General features: G+C 40.9%; 2 protein-coding genes across 5 annotated transcripts in view; one reads left to right on the top strand and one right to left on the bottom strand.

Moving 5' to 3' along the window:
• The first annotated feature begins 147 nt into the window (after positions 1–147).
• RAD52 (RAD52 DNA repair protein) lies at positions 148–14,947 on the top strand. 2 transcript variants are annotated; one of them, XM_087935054.1, is made up of 12 exons: positions 148–444; positions 1,022–1,094; positions 1,683–1,784; positions 2,896–2,989; positions 4,917–4,984; positions 5,711–5,829; positions 5,911–5,986; positions 8,662–8,846; positions 9,786–9,925; positions 12,111–12,188; positions 12,818–13,018; positions 13,743–14,947. In XM_087935054.1, the coding sequence occupies exons 2-12, from the start codon at positions 1,023–1,025 to the stop codon at positions 13,802–13,804; spliced, it is 1,197 nt and encodes a 398-aa protein (XP_087791180.1). In that variant the 5' UTR covers positions 148–444; position 1,022; the 3' UTR covers positions 13,805–14,947. The 2 variants fall into 2 exon arrangements, with proteins under 2 accessions (XP_087791180.1, XP_087791181.1); XM_087935055.1 differs by lacking the exons at positions 148–444; positions 1,022–1,094; positions 1,683–1,784 and adding an exon at positions 1,451–1,641.
• A 2,283-nt stretch (positions 14,948–17,230) lies between these two features.
• WNK1 (WNK lysine deficient protein kinase 1) overlaps positions 17,231–25,997 on the bottom strand; it is a 124,161-nt gene continuing 115,394 nt past the window's right edge. For all 3 annotated transcript variants that reach the window (XM_087935043.1, XM_026718805.2, XM_087935042.1), the window contains 2 exons: positions 22,494–22,675; positions 17,231–20,117 (listed from right to left, as the gene is read on the bottom strand). In XM_087935043.1, the coding sequence (XP_087791169.1) occupies positions 19,803–20,117; positions 22,494–22,675 (497 nt within the window). In that variant the 3' untranslated portion in view covers positions 17,231–19,802. The remainder of the gene's footprint in view (positions 20,118–22,493; positions 22,676–25,997) is intronic.

Here is a 25,997-nt window from a genome sequence, read left to right as displayed (position 1 = left end):
ACCCAAGCCTACCAATCACGAGAGGCGCGTGGCGCTCCTTTCCCCCCCTCCCCTTCTCCCTCTCACCTTTAGACCAATAGAAGCTCGCTGCCGAAACGTTCTCCCGCCTTCTCCGAGAAGGCCCGGGCGGCACCCAGACACGTCCCGGATGCTCCCTTTCCTATGCCAGTCCTTCCATGCTCCGCCCCCGAGCGCGAGAGGCGGTCCGGCGCAAGCGCAGTCCGCCCGAGCGGGAAGTTCGCCTGCTCTTTTATCTTAGGGGAGTCCAAGGCGGGGTCTCGGTGGCCTCGGGCTTAATTTATCTTTTGCCCGGACGGGTGGTGCCCTTAACAGCTGCCTTGTAGGGACTGGATAAAAGGGGCTCTCAACGATCGTCCCTTCTCCTTCAGAGCTGCCATTCCAAATTCCTTCGGTCCCTTTGCGTTCAAGGAATCCTACTTTCACGTAAGTTGATAAAACGTCTTACTCAATTTGCTCAGCTAGATAGCAAACAGGCTGATCCTACTAATAAAGGAGAATATTTGTGGCTCAGGGTTGGAATGAGGGGGTCCTTGGTGCTCTCTGAACTTGCTTATCTTGCAGGCATTTCATGACCCAAACTAGGTCATCAGTGCTAGTAAGAATGTAACATAAACCAGAGTTGAAGAAGCTTCTTGGATGAGAAGCGAAACTTCTTCAAAGAAAAACCAGAAAGTTGTATTAGGAAAAGTCAAGTTCTGGAAAAAGAACAAAATTTGTGCAGAGCTTCTGTTGGATATCCTGCTCTGTTAATTCTGAGGAAATACCTTCACATTAGTTCTTTGCAATATTTGGGATTCCTATTGGTTCAAATGTATTAATGGAACTTACCTTTTGCTATTGGTATCTTATGGTTTATCACTTGTTGTTTGTATCTTATGATTTATAATTGATGACCTATCGTTTTGCTGTTTGTATGTACACTGAGAGCTTATTCCTTGTGTGTCCAAACACACCGGGCCAATAAAGAATATTCTAATTCTAATATATATATTTTTGGAAGGATGTCCAAGGTAGAAATGGCAAAAGATGGAAATGGCAACACCAGTGACACACCCAATACGTGGTTTGGACAGGTCAGTATATCATTGCTTTTAATTAGTTTGCTGCCCATCTTCTCAGGGATGAAGCATTGTGCAACATTTATTAAGGATAAGAATATGGTTTCTACATCATCGTAACAAATCTGGAGCAAACTTACTTAGAAATTTTAATGGGAGAAGGCCTGGATGAAAATCAGGTTGGCACTAATCAATCTTTCTGAAATAATCCCAATGTATTTTGTATCCTATGCAGAAAAAATGAAGCTAGGTATTATTGAGATTATTTTACAAAGAAGACTTTGTACAATTTTGAAGTTTGAGGGTTTAGGTCTTTTTTTGGATTAATTCATAAGTTGCTTCTTGGTGAGGAATACTAGGCAATATGCTGATACAATTATCTCTTCAACTTGCATTAAGATAGCGAGACTTCTGGAGTGAACTCTAAAAGATATTACTTTTATCATTTTATAATTTATGACAGTATCACAACAGGGCAGTTTATTCTTTCAGAAAAAGACCTAAGTGTGAGCAAATTAAAGCTTGAAATGGAAAGAACCGGAAGAGGCAAGAAGACAGCAAGGTCTTCTTCTTAAATCTGTTGATTTTTGTGTTTGTGTGAAGTGCCAGTACACAGCAGATGAGTATCAGGCTGTTCAGGCTGCTCTGCGGCAGAGGCTGGGTCCAGAATACATCAGTAGCCGACAAGCCGGAGGAGGACAGAAGGTACAAACTAGAGATTAAGAGCTTTCCTTTCCTTTGTACTGAAAAGCGTCCTTTTAACCCCAGAGATGTGACCCTGATAGGTTTGGAGTAACTTGTGAAGATGCTTTAACACATTTTTTAATTAAAAAAAACTTGTACTGTATAGCTGTCAACAGCTAGCCTCACTCGACCAGATTGTTGAGAATCGGTACTAACCTTCAGGCTGCCAAATTAGAACTGCTGACCAGAGATTTCAAGAGAAAAATAAACGTAATCCTGGGCAAAATGGCTCTAAATGCCAGGTTTTTAGTACAATGTTGTATTTTGTGTGTAGGGCCAAAATTCCTGTTGCTAAGGAATTTTGACCAAAATTCCTGCTGCTAAGTGAGAAATTTGTTTTGCTCCATTTTGCGGCTTTTCTTGCCACATTTGTTAAATGAGTCTCTGCAGTCGTTAAATGAGGCACACGGTTGTTAAGTGGATCTGGCTTCCCCATGGACTTCATGGTCAGGTTGCAAAAGGGGGGGGTCAGATGACCCTGGGGCACTGCAACCATCATAAATGTGAGTCAGTTGTCAAGCATCCGAATGGGGGTGCTGCAACGGACATAAGTGTGAAAAACGGTCGTGAGTCACTTTTTTCAGTGCCATTGTAACTTTGAATGGACACTAAGCGAATTGTTGTAAGTCCAGGACTGTCTATTTTGCCCAACTAGCTGACCAAAGCATCTCATGTTCTGTCACATCGAATCTTGAACAGCTTTTCACACATTAAAAGGAGCATGACGCATATAATGCTCAATCCCACCCTTGTTCCCTATATATCCCATCCCACACTCTGGCCTAGATTTTGAGATATTACCAGCTTTCTCCTCCTGAAATAGAATCCATTTGATCACTTTAATATTTATATATAGCTGTCATGTACAGAGCAATTTACGTGAAAACAGTGTCTGTCTCCACGTTGGTAAACATAAAAAGTAATCCCTGTTAAAATGTACCTGCTTCTTTATGGTTTTTCCTGTGCTACATCACTTATAAATTATATTACATAGCAATAGATCCCTTTTGAATATGAGATAAAAATGGATCTTTGATAGGCTACAGCAAAACGTATTTCTTTCTGGTCTCAGGTTTGCTACATAGAGGGGCACAGAGTCATCAGCCTGGCCAATGAAATGTTTGGATACAATGGCTGGGCTCATTCTGTCACTCAGCAGAACGTTGGTGAGTCCAATAAGAACTTGTTTTGGTTGAAAATGTGAGCAAAATATTCCCACCGTAAAGGCAATTCTGATAAAATGCAAAAGAAAAGGTTGGGAGTTTTGCAATACTGCTCTGCTCAGGGAAGCTTCTTTGAACTGGTAATAAGATTTCCACGTGGAGAAAGTTAGGAAGCAGTTTTGCTTTATTTCCCATGTGTTCCTGATAAAAATCCATTGTAGAATAGCATGAGAAATGTTATGAGGAATTATAGAATTGCCTTTCTTCCTTAGGCAACTTGAGACCTTGAAGTAAGAGGGTGGCCAAGAATTCTTTGGTTTGCAGATAAAATAGCAATAGCACTTAGACTTATATGCCGCTTCACAGTGCTTTACAGCCCTCTCTAAGCGGTTTACAGAGAGACCATCTTCTTTCCCCCAACCATCTGGGTCCACTTTTTACTCACCTCAGAAGGATGGAAGGCTGAGTCAACCTTAAATACCTTAAATAAAACCTCAAATAAAATCGATGTATATTCATTATTTTAGATTGTATTTGCCAGCCAGAAAGCTGTTTTGCTTATCTATGTTGTAGTTCTCTTACCTCTTAAGTGGAAGCACCACAATAGCCTCTTATTCTACTAGTTACAGTTTTTAGGTGTCTTTTGCTAGTATTCTCAAGCACTCATATTTATTATTTGGTTTTCTAATTTGATACTTGTCTAAAATTGTTCCTTGTGGCCAGATCCAGTCTGTACAATATTCCCAAGTCTTGAACTCTGTTGCACTTTTGTTATTGGTGCTCACTGCCTCCCAAATTACCTTTCCTTCTGTGATTGCTTTTCTCCACCTCCAGCCTCTGTCACCTGCAATGCTTTACACTTTTTGAAATTGGGAGTTTGTGGACCCAGTCTTATTTTCTTTTGTGCCCCAAAATAAGCCCTAGGACTTATTTTCAGGGTGATCAGCCCGGCTAGGTGCCCTGCCCTCCCCCAAGCCAGCAAACATGCAGGGACCGATGGTATCTAGCAGCAGCTGCAGTCTGCCAGTCCCTTAGTTGCCACACTCTGGACCTACACAGAACGTAAGTCAGGTAATCCCAGTACATTGCGCAGGCTGCAGGCAACCCAAGAGATATGAAGACGAGCCTCCTGTGGTTGCTCTCCTCGCGCCCCCACCCCGGCCTACCGCCGCTCGGCTTTCCCAGGCCTGAACGCACAAATGACTTGCCTCCCCCCACACCTCTGCCTCTGTCTTAACAACACAAGAAAGGTTGTATTCATCATTTCACCTGAATGTATTCTTTTGCTTTTTGCTGTAGTAGTCTATTAGGAAAGGTCTGATACTGATAGACGATACAGTGAAAAATAAAAGCCTGTTTGGTACTTCTAATTAACATCGAATAATATTTATGGAGGTTTTGTTTACCTCAAATATGGTATCTTATAATCAATAAGTGCTAACCGTAAATAGCTGTTTATTAAAACGATGAAAATGACCAGACACCATTGAATTTAATTTTAGTTAAGCGCATTTTCTTGCTTCCTGTTTATATAATTTGTATTGTGTTTGGTCTTAGTTTTCAAAAATAGCTGTAGCAGTAGCACTTAGGCTTATATTGTGCTTTATAGTGCTTTACTTTAGTGCTCTTTAAGCGGTTTTACAGAGTCAGCCTATTGCCCCCAACAATCTGGGTCTTCATTTTAGCCACCTAGGAAGGATGGAAGGCTGAGTCAACCTTCAGCCTGGTGGGATTCAGTCCGCCAAATTGCAGGCAGCTGATAGTCAGCAGAAGTGGCCTGCAGTACTGCACTCTAACCACTGTGCCACCGATAAATAAAAGCTATCAGAGGTCTTTAAAAAAAACAACAACTCATATGCATTTTTATGTATTTCTGTTACTGCCTCTTGCCTCTTTAGTGTAACTTTTTTCTTCTTCCTTCCTTTTGCAGATTTTGTTGATCTAAATAATGGCAAATTCTATGTGGGTGTTTGTGCCTTTGTGAAAGTTCAACTTAAAGTAAGCATGCACATATGGGTGGGTGTTCTAATAAAGTGGAGTTTTTAGAGACAGACAGTTAAATCAGCGGTCCCCAACCCCTGGGCCGCAGGTCACTACCGGGCCATGGTCTGTTTGGAACCGGGCCACACCAGCAGTGGGCGAGCCATGTGTGCATAGCTCCACTTGCGCGAGCTGCAGGTGCACAGGCTTGCATATGTAGCTCAGTTTATGAGTGTGGCGCGCATATGCTCCTGCTGCTCAAACAAATGGACTGTGCACAAGAATTTGTGCGGCTGCCATTTGCATGGAAACATCCCTCCTACCCTGCTGGGCTGACAAGCCAGAAAGGTTGGGTACTGCTGAGTTAAATTATATCTAAATGTGCACAATAAGAACTCTTGAAGGTACTATTTATAGTCAGGTGGAGAGAGTCTATTGTTACATAAAACTGTTACTATTGTCAGTTCTGTTACTGGTTGAAAGGGGTTATTTAATGCTGAAGAAGTTATTCCACTTATATTTATTTGCCTCTTTGTTATAGGCCAAAGATACACTTGCCTTGAAGAATTAAAATAGATTGATTTGGTGCAATACTGCAGATTAAGTATCCAAAACCCAATAGGTTCCAGAAAAACTGAACGCACCACAGTCATCCATTCATTTTTTTCCCTTCAAATATTAAGAAAGGCATTGTGAAGGTAATTATAGGAAGAGGAAATATAGTATAACCTACTCTTATTGCAGGATGGGGCTTACCATGAAGATGTTGGCTACGGAGTAAGTGAAGGCTTGAAATCTAAGGCCTTGTCCCTTGAAAAAGCAAGGAAAGAGGCTGTCACAGATGGTTTGAAGAGGGCACTGAAGTAAGAGTAACGTGCACACACAATGTTTTTTGTTATGCAAAAGAGAATTACGTTTTAAGAAGCAGCCATCTGTCTCTTCAGGTGCTTTGGTAATGCTCTTGGGAACTGTATTTTGGATAAAGACTACTTGCGCTCAGTGAATAAGCTCCCCCGTCAGGTATGTTATGGGGGGGGGGTGGGGGGAGAGGGGAGGAGAGCAGGTTTCGAAGAAAGTAAAAATGCCAAATTCTGGAGCGAGCACAAATTGTAAAAGCAATAGCAACTTGCATCATTTATTTTTCATAATCACCAGATTTCACCATTCGGCTTTTTTCCTATTAGAAATGTTCCCTTTTGTTCCTTATTACTCAGAACTAAGCCAAAAGTATTACATCATTATTCTAGCATTATATAAAACAAGGTTCTTTTTGGAGGGGACTTATTTTGAATAAGATTCTGTAACATGCACAAAAACACACGTACCTTCATGTGATTTTTATGTGGACCTTAGAGAATATTGTTTTCTACCTTATGGCCCTTCGGATAAATTAACTTGAACCTGTGGTTCATTTATTTATTTATTTGCCTAAAAGCAAGGTCAATTGAACGTGTATTTATTTTTGCATGATCGTGTCTAAGATTACACTAAACTTATAAGCTGTCTAAAGATTCCTCATTCAATATCTCTTACCATTGGCACAACGTTACCATGATTTATGTACTTTTAAAAACCTGTAATTGGATAACTTTAGTCTCAAATGTTCCCCTTTTAGGGAAGGTTGTTGGCTGGCAGCTGCAAATGGCCCTGGATATAGCGAATTATCTGGATCCTTTTCAGTCTGGGTTCGGACCAGAAAACAGCACTAAAATGGCATTGGTTGCACTTAGTCCAAAGCTCTCCAAACTTGGCAACTTTAAGACTTGTGGACTTCAACTCCCAGAATTCCTTAGCCAATATAGCTGGCTGAGGAATTCTGGGAGTTGAAGTCCACAAGTCTTAAAGTTGCCAAGTTTGGGGACCCCTGCGCTGATCAGTGACCTTCGGAGGGCTCAGAATGAAAGTGGGGCAACCATTCTAGCCTTCCTGGCCCTCAGTGGCTTTTGATACCTTCAGCCGTGGTATCCTGGATTGGCCTTGAGGGCTGGGAGGCACTGTGTTAGGATGGTTCTCCTCCTTCCTCTCCAGTCGGTTCCAGCTGGTGTTGGTGTAAGGCAGGGGTGTCCAACTCAAGGCCCATGGGAAGGATCCCGGCCCACGGGATGCTCAGATCCGGCCCACGGGGCTGCCCTGGAAATAGTGAAGCACTGGCCCACGGTGCCTCTGCCAGCGAAAACGGAGCTTGAGAGAGCTGCATGCGGCCCTTCCGATCTCCGTTTTTTGCTGGCAGAGAGTTTCAGGAGGCCGTCACAGCCAAAAATGGAGCTCGGGAGCTCGTTCTCGCTGGCAGAGCACTTGGGCCACCACAGTCTCTCCCTGACGCAAGTGACATCGAGCTGGCCACACCCACCCTGGCCTTCCCCCACCCCACCCCAGACTCCCCAAGAACAAACACAATCCTGATGTCGCCCTGAATGAAATCAAGTTGGACTCCCCTGGTATACAGAGAGAGGTCGAGCGCTAGGGCTTTGCAACGCTGATGATACCCAATGATATATCTCCACTCTCAGCCAGACAGATGTTGCTGTGGCAGTACTAGACAAATACCTGAAGGCTGGAAGGGTCCGGGTGTAGAGGAACTGATGATTCACCCTGGTGAGATGAAATGACTCTGGGTTTTTGGTCCGCCAAATCCAGATGAGTAGATGGGTGGTATTTTCCTGAATTGAGCTGGTGAGCAACTTGGGCGTCTCCTGGACTCACAGCACCCTTTCCTTCACTGGGAGGCTGTGCTTACGCCTTGATCGCCTCCCATTTAGATCACTGCAATGTGTTCTGCATAGAGCTACCCTTGAAGACCACCCAGATACTTCAACTGGTCTAGAATGCCGCAGGATGCACTGTGATGGGTGCCTCTGGGTCTGCCAATTAACACCTCTGTCAAAGGAGCTGCACTGACTTCCAATTTTTTTTCTGAGTGCAATTCAAGCTGCTAGCTAGTACCTATACAGCCCTATATGGCACAGGCATACATTATTTGCAGGATTCCCTTTCTCTAAAGTCATTGACCTATTCTGCCAGGCTAGATAGGGTGGGCAAGCTCCTAGTCCCTCATTTTAAACATTGCCGTCCCATGGGGGGTAGGAAGTGTGTCTTTTTTGGGACAGCCCCACTCTATAGAAACCTTCCCCCAAAGTTCAGCAGGCCTCTTTGTTCCTAACCTTCCATAAAGCAGTGAAGACCTGTCTTTCAGGAATTCAGGAGTCTGTGGTTCAAATGATTGCATGCTTACACCCTCAACAAGAGGTCACAGCAAATTGGCGGTAGATAAGAGTCAACAGAATTCAAGATGGGCTGGATTTAGATCTCATGTGGGTGCAAAGGCGCTCTAGACTGATCAGAGTTTGCTATAAGATGAGTGTCTATAAAAATGTTTAAAATAAATAAATTGTCATAAAAATCAAAAAAAGCCAAAGGTGATCTACAGGGTACACGGCACTAAGAGTAACTGTAATTTGCTTTAAACAGATAAATAACCCACATTAGCTCAGTTTACAGCATTGGCTAAAAGTGTCATGTGAAGAGGCAAATTCTGCACAAAATACCACTTGTTTCCCGGGTAGCTTCACCTCTGGACTGGGGTGTGTGTGGGGGTATTTGCTGAGCAGCTTCCCCCTGATAAATACTGTGAAAAGCTTCTACTATTTTCAGAACTTTTCTACTTGAGTGGCTTTTTTGTTTTATCCTTTTGCTAGATGCCTCCAGATTTAGATTTGGGCAAAGTTAAAAGACAGGACTATGATCCTACTATAGAGAAGGCAAGATATAACAGCTGCCTGCAAAAAGGAAGTGAAGACCAGAAGTTCTTTTCCTTGTCAACCCCAAGCAAACCTCGCAAGTTGGCTTCTCCCTTGAATGCTGTTGAACAAAACCAAAACAGGTTAGCAGCTTCATTAGATTTTTTTTTCCCCTCGGGCACGCAGTTTGAAATTTTAAATTTTTCATAATGACATTAGAAAGTTGCTGTGAAATGTATTCTGAACTTTAATTTAGCAAGAAGTTCCTGGGTGTTGTCAGATATTCTACTTTTGTTCTGGCAGGAGGGAAAGAAAAAGTAATGTAGGAGTGCTTTTGGGAATTCTGCCGGGAAGAAAGATAGTCTAAATCAAGGGTGTCAAACTCAGGTCCTGGGGGCTCGTGGGGTACTTAGATCTGGCCTGTGGAGCCACCCTGGAAACAGTGAAGGACCAGCCCACGGTGCTTCTGCCAGCGAAAACAGAGCTTGGGAGCCCGTTTTCTCTGGCAGGGCACTCAGGTCATGAGTGATGTCAAGCTAGCTACGCTCACCCTGGCCACGCCCACCCCAGCCTCCGGAAGTCAAACACAACCTTGATGCGACTCTCAATGAAATTGAGTTTGACAACCCTGGTCTAAATGTTTCCTAAGTGGGTACAACATTGGTAAAGTACTGTACATATCCAGTCTGATGCCCTCTGGATGAACTAACATTCTGCTTTCAGAATTTATTATCCAGCATGAATACCTCTCTCATGAGCTTATACTGGTATTCCTGGATCTCAAGTAAGTTATTAAGCAAGTTATCAAGGTTGACTCAGCCTTCCATCCTTCTGAGGTTGATAAAATGAGGACCCAGATTGTTGGGGGTAACGTGCTGACTCTAAACTGCTTTGAGAAGGCTGTAAAGCACTGTGAAGCGGTATATAAGTCTACGTGCTATTGCTAAGTGCTATTATAAGAAGGAAAGTATCACGGAGTTGAAATTTAATATGCCATAAACATGCCTTGCCATCTAGCCTGAGGAAATGTTATTAATGAACTCCAGGGATAATCCCTCTTGGTTTATATTCTGTTATCACAGGATGTTGCTGCCCTTGGATTACAACGCAACTCACCACCGGAAGCTACGACAGAAGCAGCTTCAACAGAAGTTCCGACAGCAGATGCAGGAGAAACAGCAGATCCAGTCAGATATTTCAGCTTGCAGAATTAAAGGTCAAGGTACAGGGTATGGCTAGTCTAGAGAAAAGGAGTAAGGGATGACATGATTGCAGTATTCCACCCTGACCTAGAGGAGCACACTGCAACTGTCCTGTGCTATATCAAACACTGCACAGATACTATCACCGTGGATAAACGTATTAGGATCTATCCCAATCAGAAACCCTGGATGACCAAGGAAGTCCAGCACCTCCTGCGTAACAGGACCAAGGCCTTTAAGTCCAGTGATGGGGCAAGATACAGTGTTGCCAGGGCTAATCTGAAGAAAGGTATTCGGAAGGCTAAGACTGATTATAAGAGGAAGGTTGAGGGTAATTTTTATAGCGATAACATGAGGCAGGTGTGGCGAGGGATTCAACAAATTACAAACCATCAACCGACCAATGTCATCCCTGCTGAGGGGGATGCTTCATTGGCAGAGGAACTGAATCATTTCTTGCTCGCTTTGAAGTGCAGACATCAGAGGCAGATAAAATACAACCACCAGCCAATTGTAGCCCCCACCTCATTGTGGAGGAACAGGAGGTGAGGAGCATTCTGAGGGCTGTGGACCCTAGAAAGGCTGCCAGTCCTGATGGTATCTCTGGCCGAGTGCTTAAAGTCTGTGCTGATCATTGGCTGGAGCCTTTACCAGGATCTTCAATCGGTCTTTATCCCAGTCCACTATTCCATCTTATTTGAAGGCTTCCACCATTGTTCCGCTGCTGAAGAAGTTCCCTATCAATAACCTCAACGATTACAGACCAGTGGCACTCACTCCTATCCTCATGAAGTGCTTTGAGAAATTGGTCTGCTGGCAGCACATCATTTCTGGTCTTCCGCATACATTTGATAAACACGTTTGCATACAGAAAAAATAGATCCGCAGAGGATGCTATAGCCATCACTCTTCACACTGCTCTGACTCATCTAGAACAGCGGGAGGGCTATGTGAGGATGCTTTTTGTAGATTTTAGTTCTGCATTTAACACCATTCTTCCACATAGACTAGTGTCTAAACTTCTGGACTTCTTATTCAATCTGCCTTTGGATTATGGATTTCCTGTCTGGCCGCTCACAGAGGGTCAGATTAGGGAATCACACCTCTTCAGCCCTTATTCTTAACACTGGTACACCACAGGGTTGCGTGTTGAGTCCCTTACTCTAAACTTTTTTTGTGCATGACTGCATTCCCACTCACGTTAGTAATACTATTGCTAAATTTGCAGATGATGCAACAGTGGTGGGACTCATCTCCTGGGGGGATGAGTCTGCCTACCAAGATGAGGTGGACCGGTTGCTTTCGTGGTGTGGAGACAATAACTTGGTCCTCAACACCAATAAGACCAAGGAGCTTATAGTGGACTATAACAGATCAGATATCCAGCCCTTACCATAAAAGGGGACCTGATCTGGGGTGCTTACATTGCCCAGCAGAGATTATACTACCTGAGACTTCTCAGAAAACAACAACTAGATGAAAAACTGCTGGTGACCTTCTACCGCTGCACCATCGAGATTATTTTAATTTACTGCACCTCTGTGTAGTTTGCCAATTGCATAGTGGCAGATAGGAAAGCACTCCAGAGGATTAACATCATTGCCCAGAAGATCATTGGTTGCCCTCTCCCCTCTTTGGAAGAGCTTTAGAGCTCCCATTGCCTTAAGAAAGTTCAACACATTCTCAAAGATCCATCTCATCCTGGGCACCCTTTTTTTGAACTACAGTATTACCATCTGGCAGACTGTACAGAATAATAAAAACAAGGACAAATAGACTGAAAACCAGCTTCTATCCCAGGGCAGTAGCTCTTTTGAATTCTGCTGTATAGTGCAGTGTTGATGCAGTGTCAGGAGTTTTCAGTTCAGTGTGTGGAGGGTGAAGGATGTGTTTGTGTTTTATTTTCAATGTGCACTGAAGGTGGTGTTTGATTTCATTGTATGAGGTGCAATGAGAACAAAGTAAACTAAACTAAACTGGGAAGAAAGAGAGCAGTAGGAACTAGATCTGTAGCAACTTGGAATTGTACCGTTGAGCTACCACCGATTCTCCTTTAATCAGGAAGACTCTGATATGCCATTTGTCTATCACCAATTTAGTTTTACCTACCTTGATACTGTTGATACTTTGATACTAAATTTGATACTCAAATTTAGAAAGGCAGGTAACCATTGTACTTTTTCAGCAATTGTTCTCTGCATACAGAGGCGTCCATTTCCCCTGCCATGGAATGCAACTCTTCTGTACAACCGGAATCTGTGGTGGATGAAGAATTCCTTGCAGGTGAGTGTAAAATGGCTTTAAGGCAATTAGTTCATGGCTTTTTCATGGTATTTGCACCATCAATTATTATGATACAATGTGCATCCTTTTCTCAGGCAACTCCTCCCTAACACACCTGGTTTGATGCTGAATGCGGACTGTGGGAAGGACTGTAGTGAAAGGAAGAAACAGCCAGGGGCCTTTATAATGAACAGTTACTGGGAGCAAAGGTGTTACCCATCTATTCATCCACATTCCCTTTTTCTAGAAAAACTCAAGTTTTAAACTCCCAAAGGTGCTTTTCCGGGAGGCAACTGGACTTTCTTGTTTTTTCCTTGAAGATGATTCGCTTCTCATCCAAGAAGCTTCTTCAGCTCGGACAGGATAGTGGGGAATGGAAGGATTTATATTGTGAGCTGAGGAAGCTGCTTGGATGCGAAGCGAAATGTCTTCAAAGAAAAACCAGGAAGTCAGGTTGCCTCTGGAAAAAGCACCTTTGGGATAACCATGACCTGGATGACTGAGAGTCTCCATGGTCAAGATTTAAACATTCACATATTTGAGTTTGCCCCTGAGTACCGCAGCTTCCATTACAATCCAGAGCCATTAGGAATCAGACACATAACTGAACAATACCTGACCGATTACAGATGATCCAGAACTCTGGAACTTTCCTTTGGAAGCGACTGATGATGATACAGCAGCAGTGCCAGCCCAGTGCTTACGCTCACCTCTTGGACACCATACTATGATGACTCGCAGCCGAACCCCTCAAAGAATAAATAATCAGCAATCAAATATAAAACCTTCATCTTGGCATCTGTCCTCCAGTCCCAAATCTTACTTACCAGGTAAACTGTAAAAGAGATAGCAAAACAAGTAACTTTTGTCTATATTAACTAGGCTATATGATGAATGCATGTAATAGGAGAGAATAAAGAACATATTGTCTCCGTGAAAAGCAGCTAAAATGCAGCTTCTAGACTATGAGGCATGTTGTATGTGAAATAGGATAGCTCAGAACATGAAACTGGACGGGAATCTAAACTCTGTCTAAATCCTGCAGAGTGCAGAGAAAAAAAAATCTTTATATTTCCCAGTGATTCCAACTTATGCATTATATGCAAGTCAGTAAAATTGTGAAGTAAAATTGTTTAAAATGCATTGGTGAAAAATGAAAGAGGATACATTTTATTGTAGATTAGGGGTGTTAAACTCAAGGCCCAGGGGCCGAATCCGGTGCTTAGATCTGGCCCATGGCACCCCACCCCGACAAAGGACCAGCCCAATGTGCCTTTGCCCGCAAAAATAGAGCTCGGGAGGCTGGCAGAGGGTTGCAGGCCATTCCAGCTGAAAATGGAGTTTGGGAGCCCATTTTCGCTGGTAGAGTGCTTGGGTCACCACAGGCGCCTCCCCAACACAAGTGATATCATGCTGGTCACGCCCGCCCTGACCACGCCTGCCCCAGCCCTCAATGAAATCAAGTTTGATACTCCTGTTGTAGATAAAGAAACTAGGGGGGAATTTTTTTATTTTTTTTTAAATCCTTTTCTGAATGACTGTTTTCTGTTTCAGCTGAATGTAGCCCCTACCGAAAAGGCCAAGGAATGAAAAAGAGAAGACTGGAGCCTGCATAGAAAGCACTTAAGACTTCAGCATAAGGGTTTTAATTCAGAACTTTTAGTCCAATAAAGTTGAAGACCAAAGTATATTTTCTAGATTTTATTACAGGAAAAAAAGTGCATTGCTTTGCAGTATTTAACTAATGGCTTAAATGCCACTTCAAGTCTAGTTAAAAGAATTAAATATTACAAGCCCTAATATTTCATTTTATATGTAATTCTATTTTAAAATTTTAAAAGGTACTTAACTTTCTTCATTCCAATTGGAAGAGAGCAATTTTAGTAATGATATATTCTAAATATAAATGTGTTATAATGGTCTCACCTGGATATGATCAGGAAAAATCATTTTTAATTTAAATTATAATTGTCCTTTCTTTTGATGAACAAAATCAACCAAAACTAAGATTTCCACCTACTGAAAGAGGGACATCCTGAAAATATTTAGAAAGAAGTATAGGAAAGTGTGTGTGGGGAGGAAGGGAAATATATCAATCTTGGACTTTTTAGAGTGTCAATTTATTAGTCCATTACCAGAGTCTGAGAAAACAAAAATCAATTATTAGAACAGCCTAATTCATTTTGCAATCTATAATTTAATGCAGCATCTCATGTGATCATGTACTCTGATTGTGTTGCTTGCATTAAATAGACAGCCTAGCAGTAAATATTGTTACGTAAACTGTCTCTGGATTCTCTACCACATCCTGGTAGATAGGGAGAGGTAGCAGGTTACTGGTTTTGTAATCAAACTGTCATGTTTTCTTAAGTCACTTGCACAAATATATATATTTTATATACTAATGGTTAGCGATCTATTTTGTTGAATTGAGCAACTTTTCCCCAAATAATTTTTGCAATATAATATGAAAATAGGATCAGTATACCTTTTGTTTCTGTTGCAAAAGGGTGGATAATTAAAGGTTTTTCTGTGAGACCACTAGCATCAGACTGAAAGAAGTTCCCTATCCCTATCTCTAGAACATCTATCTGTACGCTGTTAGTTCTGTTTGATCAATAGCTAAGATAATATCAGATTACTATCATGTTACAAATATCGGTTTAGGAAGAGCCTGCATGTAAGATGTTATATATGTATATCATTTATATAACGTTCCTTGATCATTCTTTTCAAATAAACTTCCTTAATTTTCAAAATTGGCCCACTATGTTCTGATCTGCAGATTAAACCAAAATTATTTGAACTCTCAAGAATGCTATGAATCCTGTATATAATGATGCTTCAGGACGCATTGAAATATTTAATGAAATATTTCAGTAAAGAGACATTGGCATTTTCTTCCTATCAGTTTTGACACCTAGGGATTTGTTTATATCCAAGTCCTTTATTCTGTTGCAGTTATTTGTGTGTATGTTACCTAGGCACAAGTAGGTTTTTACCTAAGGATGCTTTAAAAATGCTTTTTGTGGGGGTTCATGATCAGGACTGTAGAACAATCTTAATATTTCCCAAGTGGACACATTAAATTTTCCACGACTTCCTTGGCAAGCAATATAGTAGCCAGACACCTTATGATTGCTACAGTATATCTAGCTTCCTACCTATATAAATCTATTTTACAATATGCAACTTAAAATAGAAGAGATAAAGGGGAAATACTCCTTAGCTGATTTTTAAAAGCTAAGCAGCATTGGACCTGCTCAGTACTTGATTGTCTGGAAATACAAGAGCTGTAGACTAAACTGGAAGTTGGTGGGGTTTTTTTTTAATGTACTGTTGCCAAGAAAACCACATAGTGGGGTAGTTTTCTCTGAAACCCTGAGAAGAATGGGAGTTGCTAAACACTCCAGATTCTAAGACTCAACTTTACAAAGAATGAACATTTTTGGCAAAAGAAACAACTTCTAGTCTTGAAGCAGGGGATAGCACAACAAATATGACTGATGTCCAGTAGCTCCTATTGGAAAAATGGTTACATTGATTTCATTCTTTAAAAGCAACTGGAAGTGACAGGCTATTTGTATAACTAACCTGTTTCCTTCATCTCCTCGCTGCCAAGATTACTACAGAAATGTTTACTTGGCTACAAGTAATCTTTAGGAATTCTTCCAATTTGACTATTTCAAGATCTGCAGTAACTATTCCATACAGCAATCATAAAAGTATTAGATAAAAGTTGGAGTTTGAGTACACTATTGTAGTAGAACTAAGTTGTGGCCCAGCACCATCTGAGGAGCCACTGTCTTCCATTCCTGTAATAATAAGGATTTCAGCTATAGATCTATAGAACTTAAAACAGTACACTAAACCGTTCACATCTTATTTGGTTCTAATCAATTCAAGCACAAAGCTCTATGTTCTTATTCCCTTTCTCCTTTTCCTATAATTCCTAAATTGCAACTAGCTTTCAAAGTTCTACATAAATTTCCCATATAGCAGATGATTTACCAAATTACAGTGATCACACACACATACACTTTTTTTCTAGAGGTATAGCAGCTTCTGTTCTGTTAGTCTCTAAGACTCTAGTTTACTAGAGTGTAAATTAGTTCATGTAAGCCATAAAAATAAAAAATAACTCTTAAATTCCAAATGTCCTCACAGATCAAAAATACAGGGTAAATTAGCCTTGCAGTAAATGATGGAATACTCCAATTCTCTTAAGGCCTGCTCTTCTATTGTCTAGTTAGTATCAACACAAGGTTCCTTTTTTCACACCTCGATGTGAGCTTATGTCTTAGAATCAGAGACGATGTTCCAAAGAAGGCTTTACAAGTATTTCAATATGACAGGTTAAAAAAAGGAAGATTCTAATGTGACAGGAATTCTGGAATAATGCCTTTAAAAAAAAACGAACAGGGATGGACAGATCTTGAAGAACCATGAACCTCACTTGGGGGGAACTGAGAATTTCAAGGGAGTTGCAAACATGTCCCTGCCAGGTATTACACTTCAAAATTAAAAACTTCAATCTTTGCAACCATTTCTTCCCATTCACTGAATCTTCATGAACAGACTGACAAGAGAATTCAACTTGGCAATGCATGATCTGGCACACATATATACTCTCAGGTATCTATTTTTGTTCCCAGCCATGAGAATTTAAGACATGATGAAGTTATTAATGCGACTTTCCAGTCCTTCCATGTACATCATACTGTACATTTGGAAGTTCATAATGCCTGTTGAATTCTCCAAAAACAAAACGAAAAATCACAAGTCCCCCATCAATATAACTAAGGCTTTCAAGTAATAATATAACCATTGGTTGGAGAAATGGTTCTTCTCTGAGCTCAAATAACTACTTTGTAGCATTCTTCATTTTGGTCTTATCCAGATGGTTTCCAGCCAGTTTGCAGCCCTGACATCAGAATGGATGAACCATCTGCCCTATAACTGTTGCTGACACCAGCAGCTTGACAGTTAAGCTTCAGGGCACTGAAAGAAGCAAATGCCAACTGAAAATGAAATACCACAGCTCAACAAAAGCAGGTTTGGTTTATTTGAATGATTTCATTAAATATCTACAAAGAAGGTAACAAACTGCAGCACAAAGCGCAATTGTACATGAAGCGCAATGCCTGGATTTAGTGCAAAACATACCATTAACTACGGCCAGGGAAGCCCAAGGTTTGAATTTATTTTATTTTATTTTTACAGTGTACATTGTTAAATAATGTAAAGAAAACATCTGTAATTCAGAAACAGATCTTGTGGAAAAAAAAGGTACTCAAAAGTGTAATATTAACACAAAATAATTTAACAGTTCAGTAGCATTAGTTAATTCTTCTCGACCTCAGTTATTTAATCCACAGGAGGGAAATCAATGGTAAATAAAACCAGTATTTGCGTAACTAAGTGAAAAACCCAACCTCAAACATATTAAACCAAAATACCATCCTCGTGCAACACTCAGCTGACCATTCTAACCATGAAGTGGCACCTTTCATCACTGATTCTTTATACTTTCTGCATGTTTACTCATGTTTGTTTTGTTTTGAAGAATGGGCCACCAACTCAGAAAGTAAAAGCTTCTCCATTAACAGAGCTTTCCCATATTCCGTCACAATGGGGACTTTAAAGTCGGAAAAGAGGTTGGAACCCAGCTACCTTATAGACTCCCGTCTTTTGCTTTCCAGCCACCCTGCCGAGACCTCCCTTCCTGACAAAGCCACTCTCAACTTCAACTTGAGACAAAGGGATGGAAAGACAAACCTGTGCATATATGTTTGAGGGTAGCGTGAACAAGTACAGAAATAAACAAATTCCCTGCTAACCTTAAAGGATCTTTTTTTGGGTGCGGGGACGGGGGAAGGAGAGACTTTTTTTTTTTTTTACTTAGTATACAAACTTTTAGACCAGCAGTAAAGCTACTCCCAAATACAAAATAGAAGTACTTTGACCCTTCACAGCCTGCTGCAGCAATATAGAGTAATACTAGTTGGTTGCAGTATTTCGTTTGAATAGAGGAACCTGTCTGTCGAGTTAGAAACCGAGTTTGAGTGGAAAGTAGGCGATACAGCACACCTAGTAGAAGGCAACACAGTTACAGTCTTGGTACCAGTTTTAAGTCCTTTAGACACTGAACAAAAACAACGTTATTTTTGATTCTGAGTGTTTCAAGTGTATCTGTCCTTGGCAATGAAACCCGCAACGTGGAATATCTATTTCTGCTCTTTCTAGGTAGAATTAAAGACAACGAAGAGCAAACCCCAGGAGGCTTTCACGCTCCCAGAGTGATAAAACTCCAGTTTCTGAACACATGTTGACCCTCCTAAAACCCTTTGTAGCTTTCAGTCAGCCTGCCCTTAGGAGCCGTCTTTCCAGACAAGCCTTTCTCCTTCTCCCTCCCTTTCTCTCTCTCTCTCTCTCCCCGTTCACATTCAGCCCAGCTTTCCTCTGGTTACATGACATGTCATCATTTCTGTACCCTCCACCAATATCCATTGCTGGTTTTTCCCCTCCACTCCATAGCTTTACCTTCTCAACGTACTGCTGCAGTAGCTCCCCTCCAGCACCTACTCTAGACACTGTTACAGTATAAGCATCCAATGTTTTAGGCCTTTGGTATTTCAGTGGCTATGTCCAAAATAACCTCCCTCTCTCCTTTCCCTCGGTCTGTCTAAAGTCTGCCGGGCAGGTGATGCTAACTGCAGAAGCAATAAAAAGTCCAAGGCACTAAAATATCCAGCAAGCATACTGGGAGAACAGACAAGTATTCAAGTACATTAATTTATACAATTATACATTCACATTTATCTAATACAATGAAAATAAAAAGGAAAAAAGTTAAAGTGTCTCCAATAAGTATCAGGATATAGCTAGCTTTTTTCCCCATTTTTTCTTTTTTTGACTGTTTAACCCTCTATACTCCACTCATTTTTTTTAAACTACTGTTGTCCAACAACATTTATATATCACAGTGTTTCCACATCAAAACTGATGGTAAGTACATGTCCGCAGGGAACTTTTAATTATTATTTTTTCTTCTAAACATTTTAAAATTGCTCTAATGCTGCTGTCAAAGCTGTTAATATCTTTTCCTGAAAGCAGGAAAGATTTATCTCAAAGCATGGGCTATTCTGCATGTCCATCTGTGTGCTCATTCGCTCAGGAACTGGTATGTGTTGCTTTGAAGGAAGGAAGAGACAAGATGGTGTTAAATGGTCAGCTCTCCTCCTGGGCTAAGCTCTTCAGAACAAAGCAAGTCACATACCAGGATTCATGCGAAGGCTAACAAACTTTCTTCCCAACCCACAGGATCCAGCCTCTTAAGAGCCATGTGATTTTTACAGTCAGAGGCTTCTGGCTTGCATGGTGATTTCCATCTTTATACATTCTGCCACATACAAGAATTAGAGGAAGCATGTGCCATCTTAGAGGATCCTGGTCATTTTCTCCCCATCTTCCGAAAGGGGGGCTTTACTTACTGCGTGCAGAGAGCAATGGTTAGAGGGGGCTATCCATCCCTTTTGGGCACATAGAGCATAGCAGTTAATTCAGGCCCCAACTCCTGCCCAAAGGTCTTCCCAGCAATGTGGCTGGGAATCACTAAGTGGTCCGCAGATTGGAGCCAGGAGGGTTGCTGATAGATTTCTGTAAGTTGCTGATGTTGAAGCTTTGTAATGAGGCAGTTCCTACAGGCTGGAACTGGTTTAAAGGCTGCTGTGCTGGACCACCCGTCCCACTCCAAGGGGCTACATAGGGCACTGTTGGATAACCAAACGGCTGAGGGGGACACATTGCCTTGGTGAAGTGACCTAGGGAGGTAGCTGATGCTGCAGAGATAGGAGTAGCACCAAGAGATGATGTCATCGAGATGCAGAGTTGGCTTGGTGCAGAGAACTTCCTTGCCATTCCTGGACCCTAAAACAAATATAAACAACATGACTTAATCCCAAATCAAGCTATCTGAGAGTTGATAAATAAATTTCTTTCATCCAAGTATGGATGAAACTCTATCCAAGTATGACCCTGAAAAGTAACTAAGGCACTTGGACAGCACTGCTAAAATGTTTGTGAACCTTTTTGAATTTTCATTATTTCTGCAGAAATGTGATCTGTTTATTCATACAAGTCCTAAAATTACATAAATTACACAGTTACACATTACACAGTTGAAAACGTATTTGTTCATTGTTCATTAGCTAAATATTTGTATACGGTAAAAGTGTATGAAACTATGTTTTCAGTAACTGGTGCGCTTTCCTTGGTCAGTAATAACTGCAAAAAAATGATTTCTGCTAACAGTTGATCAGTCCTGCACATCAGCCTGGAGCAATTTTTAGCCTGTTCCTCTTTTACAGAATAGCTTCAATTTATGTATGTTGGTGGGCTTCCTTGCATAAACTGCATGCTTCAGGTTTTTCTACAACATTTCTATAGGATTAAGGTGAGGACTTTGACTTGGCCATTTCAAAACCTTTAACTTTCTTCTACTTTAACCGTTCTTTGGTCCTACAACTTGTGTGGTTTGGCTCACTGTCTTGTTGTGTGACTCACTTTCATTTGAGCTTCATTTCATGGCTAGATAGATACCATGATATTTTCCTGTAGAATTTGCCAGTAGAATTCACACTTCTCTCAAGCCATCCTGGTCCAGAAGCAACAAAGCGGACCCAAACCACAATCCTGTCACTCACGTGTTTCACAGATGGGATAATGTTCTTATGCTGGGATGCAGTGTTTGCCTTTCACCAAACAACACTTTCCATTCAAGCCAAGTTACATTATGGTCTCATCTGTTCAAAGAACATTTGTTCCAATAGCCTTCTGGCTTATTCTCATCATCTTTCACAAAATGTAGAGAGGCAGCAGTGTTCTTTTTAGAGAGTAGGGGCTTTTTGCTTGCGCTCCTGCCATGCCCACCAGTGGTGTTGAGTGCTGTCCTGATGATGGTCTCACGAATGCTGATATTTGCAAATGCAAGAGAGGCCTTTGGTTCCTTAGAAGATGTTACCCTTGAGACCACTCAGAATATTATATATTTTGCGATCTTGGTTGATCTCTTCTGGGGAGGGCAACAGTGTTGTTGAATTGCCTTTATTTGTATACAATCTACCTGATAGTGGGCTACTGGAGTCTAACATAGTTTTTTAACCTTTTCCAGTCATGATCACTTTTACATCCTTCTGAACTGGAGATCAGACTTTTAATTCTGTTCTTTAAATAAAAGAAGGCATCCCATGTTCATACCTAATTATAATCCCATGGATTGAAACACCTGACTCTTAATTTTGCCTTCAAATGAACTGATAATCCTAGAGCAGAGGTGTCACACCCAAAGCCTGCGGGCTGCATCCGGCCCACAGGGTGCTTAAATCCGCCTGGAAATATCAAAGGAGTGGCCCGCGTTGCCTCTGGTGGCTAAAACGGGCCATGTGTGAGCCCCCCGCATCTTGTTTTCACTCTCCATGGCCTCCTGCGGCACTCTGCCAGCCAAAAACAGTCCGGAAACAGGCTGTGTGGCTCATTTTTGGCTGGCTGAGTGCTGCAGGAGGAATCCATCCTGTCCCACCTTCCTGCTGAGTAGAACTACAATGCTGATCTGGCCCTCGAAGAAATCCAGTTTGATACCTCTGTCCTAGAGGTTCATGTACTTTTGCCTCACACAAATATGTAGTTTTCTTAATAAATAATCAAACTAATATAATGTTTTTCACTCATTTGTTTAATTAAGTTCTTATTATCTAACTTTAGGAGTTGGGCAGAGTTGAGATCACGTTTTAGGTTATATTTATGCAAAAATATTGAATATTCAAAAGGGTTCACAAAGTTTTAAGCACCATTGCAGTATTAATTCTTCATCTTCATCATCCTCATCATCCTCATGCAGGATGAAGGACTCTTCCACATGTTCCCAACCAATACAGTCCTGAGCTTTTCCTTTCCAGTTGGGCCCATAATACTTGCTGATGTCATCGATCTGTCTTGTATTAGGTCTCTTTCATGGACGCTTTTTATCAAGTGAGGTCCATTCTATGACTGCCTTGGTCCACCTGCTATCAGTTCTTCTTGCTAGGTGACCAAAATTCTCTTTGGGAAAGATTGATGGCTATTTAAATTTGATTAATTAATTGAAATCAATCAATCAAATTTAAATAGCCATCCATCTACCCCAAAGAGAATTGTGGATGGCACATAATAATACTAATAGTACTACTAATAATTTTTAAAAAGGCAATATAAAACTGATAGAAACCTAAAAAGTCATGGTAATAAAAACCAAAATATTAAACTTGCCTCATAATTGCCATGTCCTTTGCCTCCTTTCTTGCCAGACAGATTCATAGCGTCACGAGCCCAGTTGTCCACTAGTTTGTGCAGATCGTCAGTAAAGGTTCCTTTCCGACTAGAGGCAGGGGGCTGAGACTGGGGTGCCTGGCTGTTTACTGTACCTCCAACAGTGTTTATACTGCTGGTCCCTAGAAAAATAAAAGCAGCTATCATTTACATTTGACTGAAATAGAATTCCCTGGAGGCCATCAAGAGTTACAATGCAAAATAAGAGTAAGAATTTAAAAAGCCATGCATATGAAGTCTACTTGGACATAATGAAAAGGATTTTAGAGCTCAGCGAGCAGTTTTTCTGCTATTAAGTTAATTATGTAATTGTATGCTATTTTTCAGATCAGTGGGTGGTCTGCAAAGTTGCTGTTTTCCACAGACAAGTGAATTAACATTGGGCATTAATAACAAGGCTGTCGGGAAGTTTCCTCCCAATTGTCTACAAGCACCTATTATGCTCAGTTAACCCATTTGCCAACTCTACCCACTCAGTCCAATACCAAGAAATTGTATATTCATCGGGATAACCACTCTGTTCTGCAGATGGACAATCTGAAACCTCAAGAACACATTACTGGAAAGAAACACTTGTGTTACAGTCAGGAATCGTGAAACAAAATTGTACTAAGAGCCCACTGACTTCACATCCCAACACCAAAAATGACATATGGCAAACAATCTCCTTTGCTTCAAACTGAGAGGGTGGCTTCCAGGGAAGCCTGCTTATTTTGTTCCAAAGGTTTCATATCATGGGACGGAATGATTTCAATACATCTAAAAAGAGAGCTTCCTGATTAAAAAACATGGCACTTGCTAGAATCAGATCATAAGAATAAAGAAAAGTCCAATATACCCAAGGGTGTATGCCAAAGGCTTTCCAGTGGCAAATCTGCTGAAATGATGTGGAAAAGTATTATTGCTTGAAACAGTTAGTTGAATAGCAAAAACTTCAACACAAGTCTTGAGAACTTCAATGTGCTATGGAAAAAAATCAGCCATAATCAAAACAGATATGTTCGTCAATTGATAAAATATAATCTGAACCCAGGAAGGTCACTGTATAGGTCTGTGCAGGACCTCTAATGTGGAAAAATTTGCAGTACAAGTCAATTAGCATACTGATCCTAAATAACCATTAGTTATGTGAAGAAAGCTTCTTATAATATCAAGAGAAAGACTGTGTTCATATATGTATGTTATTCAGCTTTGTTCGGGTATTTTCCCACGTCATTATAATTGTGCTTTTAAAGTTGTAGCAACGTTTCGGCAGAATCTCATCTGCCATCATCAGGCTTCTGTATTGTGTTCGTCTGTGAGTCAGACTTTTACAGTTGTTTCAGTTTTAAAATTTAAATATTCTGTATTATGTTCGTCTGTGATCAGAAGCCTGATGATGGCAGATGAGATTCTGCCGAAACGTTGCTACAACTTTAAAAGCACAACTATAATGACGTGGGAAAATACCCGAACAAAGCTGAATACTGTATGTATGTATGTATGTATGTATGTATCTATGGATGTAAGAACTTAAAGTACAACAGAACAGTGTGAAAGTACTCCCAATACTGCTGTTTAAAAAAGTACTGGAGTCTAAGTTTTATTTTAAAAAGTCAGGAAGGCATGAAGAATTTGTGTAGCACTTTGGATCTGAGAGCAAAGAGGTACTTTGGAGCTTGCAGGGGCACCACAAGTTGCATTTGTGTGCAGCCACATGCATCTTCAGTGGGAGGCAAGACTGACAAGTGACAAAACATGTGTGTTGAACTCTGCAACTTTGGGGTCATGAGCAAAAAAGGCCAGATTTGTACTGTGACGTTACTGTGTGTGCGTGCCATTTTTGTATCATAATGAATGGCAGAGATGCCTATATCTGCAATTCCATATTCAAACATCTTTTTCCTGGGATTGCTATGTTCTATGGGCATGGCCTTGTGTGCTCCTAACCCCTTTTGGCTTCAGATCCAAACTGCTGCACAATCTTAGTCTCTGTGGCATCATATATTAATGCAACTGGATCCTGTTGTTTAGAAACTAATAGTGAAAGGTTACAAAGACAGTAACAACTGGATTCTGGATCCCTAGACCTGATAAAAATGCAAGTACAAAAATAAAAATCCTTATTTGTGGTAACAGTGAGGCAAGGTGTTACTGCACTGTGAAATATTGTATAAACAAGCAAGGTGACTAACTAAGATGACATAAGAGGTAACGGTCTCCCCAAACTGAACAGACAGAAAAGGCTAAACATGCAAACAAGAAAATGGAGAAAAGGAATCCTTTGCCCAGGTGAGAGAAATGAATGTAATATTGAATCACTGTTGCTGTATAGCATGCAAAAAAACAAACAAAACGGTATTTGATACGATAAGAGACATAGGCTGTAATATAGGCTTAAATCTGCTGATAAAGAAACAGCCAGACACATACCAGCACAGGTAACACACAATAGTGAAGAAAAGAAAACCACCTTTACATCATGCCTAAAAGCATTGTCATCAGTTTCATGCAGGGACTAGAAGGTATTCTTCAGCCCCTTCCTGATGGCCATAAAAGACACATTGCTAGGTACAGTGCCCACAAGACATTGGTGTAAGTTGATGGCGTGAATTCTCAGGTGTGACGACTAATCTTTCTCTTTCACTGGCAGTTCAGCATGCACCCAATTGCCTCAGAAACTCTCTAAGAGAATTAAATAAGAAGGATTTATACCGTATCAAAAATGACCTCAATTGTTAAAAGTAACCAATTTTAATCTGTTACCAGCCATCAAGAAGAGTCTGAGAAGAAAGTGGATCAGTGTCAATAAAAAAAAAAGACAACCTCCCCTCAATCTTGCTCAGTCACAGCATATATCACAGAATTTTATTTTATAAGCTCTTATCTTTAAAGAATAGACAGAGCTCTTTCCCCCTATGGCTACATCACTGCCTTCAATCTCTTAAATCTCTCTACTTCTTAACCCTGTCAAAAGGCTTCACTCCATCTATAGGAAGTCCTCAAATTATGACCACAATTGGGATTACAATTTCTGTTGCTAAACAAGGCGGTTGCTAAGTGAGTCTTGCCCAATTTTGAAGCCTTTTTTGCATGTTTTAAAAGGGAATCATTGCAATTGTTAAATGGTTCAGGCGATCATTAAGAAAATCTGGTTTCCTTCACTGACTTTATTAAAGACACTTTTTCTTATGTTATAGGGTCACCTTGAGGTCATTTGTTTGCTTGCTAGTGGTCCTTTAAGATATGGATAACATACTGGTGATATGCAGCTGAATCAGTGCTTGCAGAAACCCCCTTTTGACATAATTATTGCAACCAAATTGCTTTCAAAAAGGGAATGTGCCTTCTAATACGATGTGAAACTTACTAGAGCCAATATATACTAATCTCCAAGAATAGAATACAATAACAGAGTTGGAAGGGACCTTGGAGGTCTTCTAGCCCAACCCCCTGCTTAGGCAG

This window comes from Pseudonaja textilis, chromosome 5 (assembly GCF_049901715.1).
Source record: "Pseudonaja textilis isolate UNSWEBS1 chromosome 5, rPseTex1.2, whole genome shotgun sequence".
Lineage (NCBI taxonomy): Eukaryota > Metazoa > Chordata > Lepidosauria > Squamata > Elapidae > Pseudonaja > Pseudonaja textilis.
The sequence above is the reverse complement of the archived record's forward strand: the minus strand, read 5'-3'. Positions and strand labels throughout refer to the sequence as shown.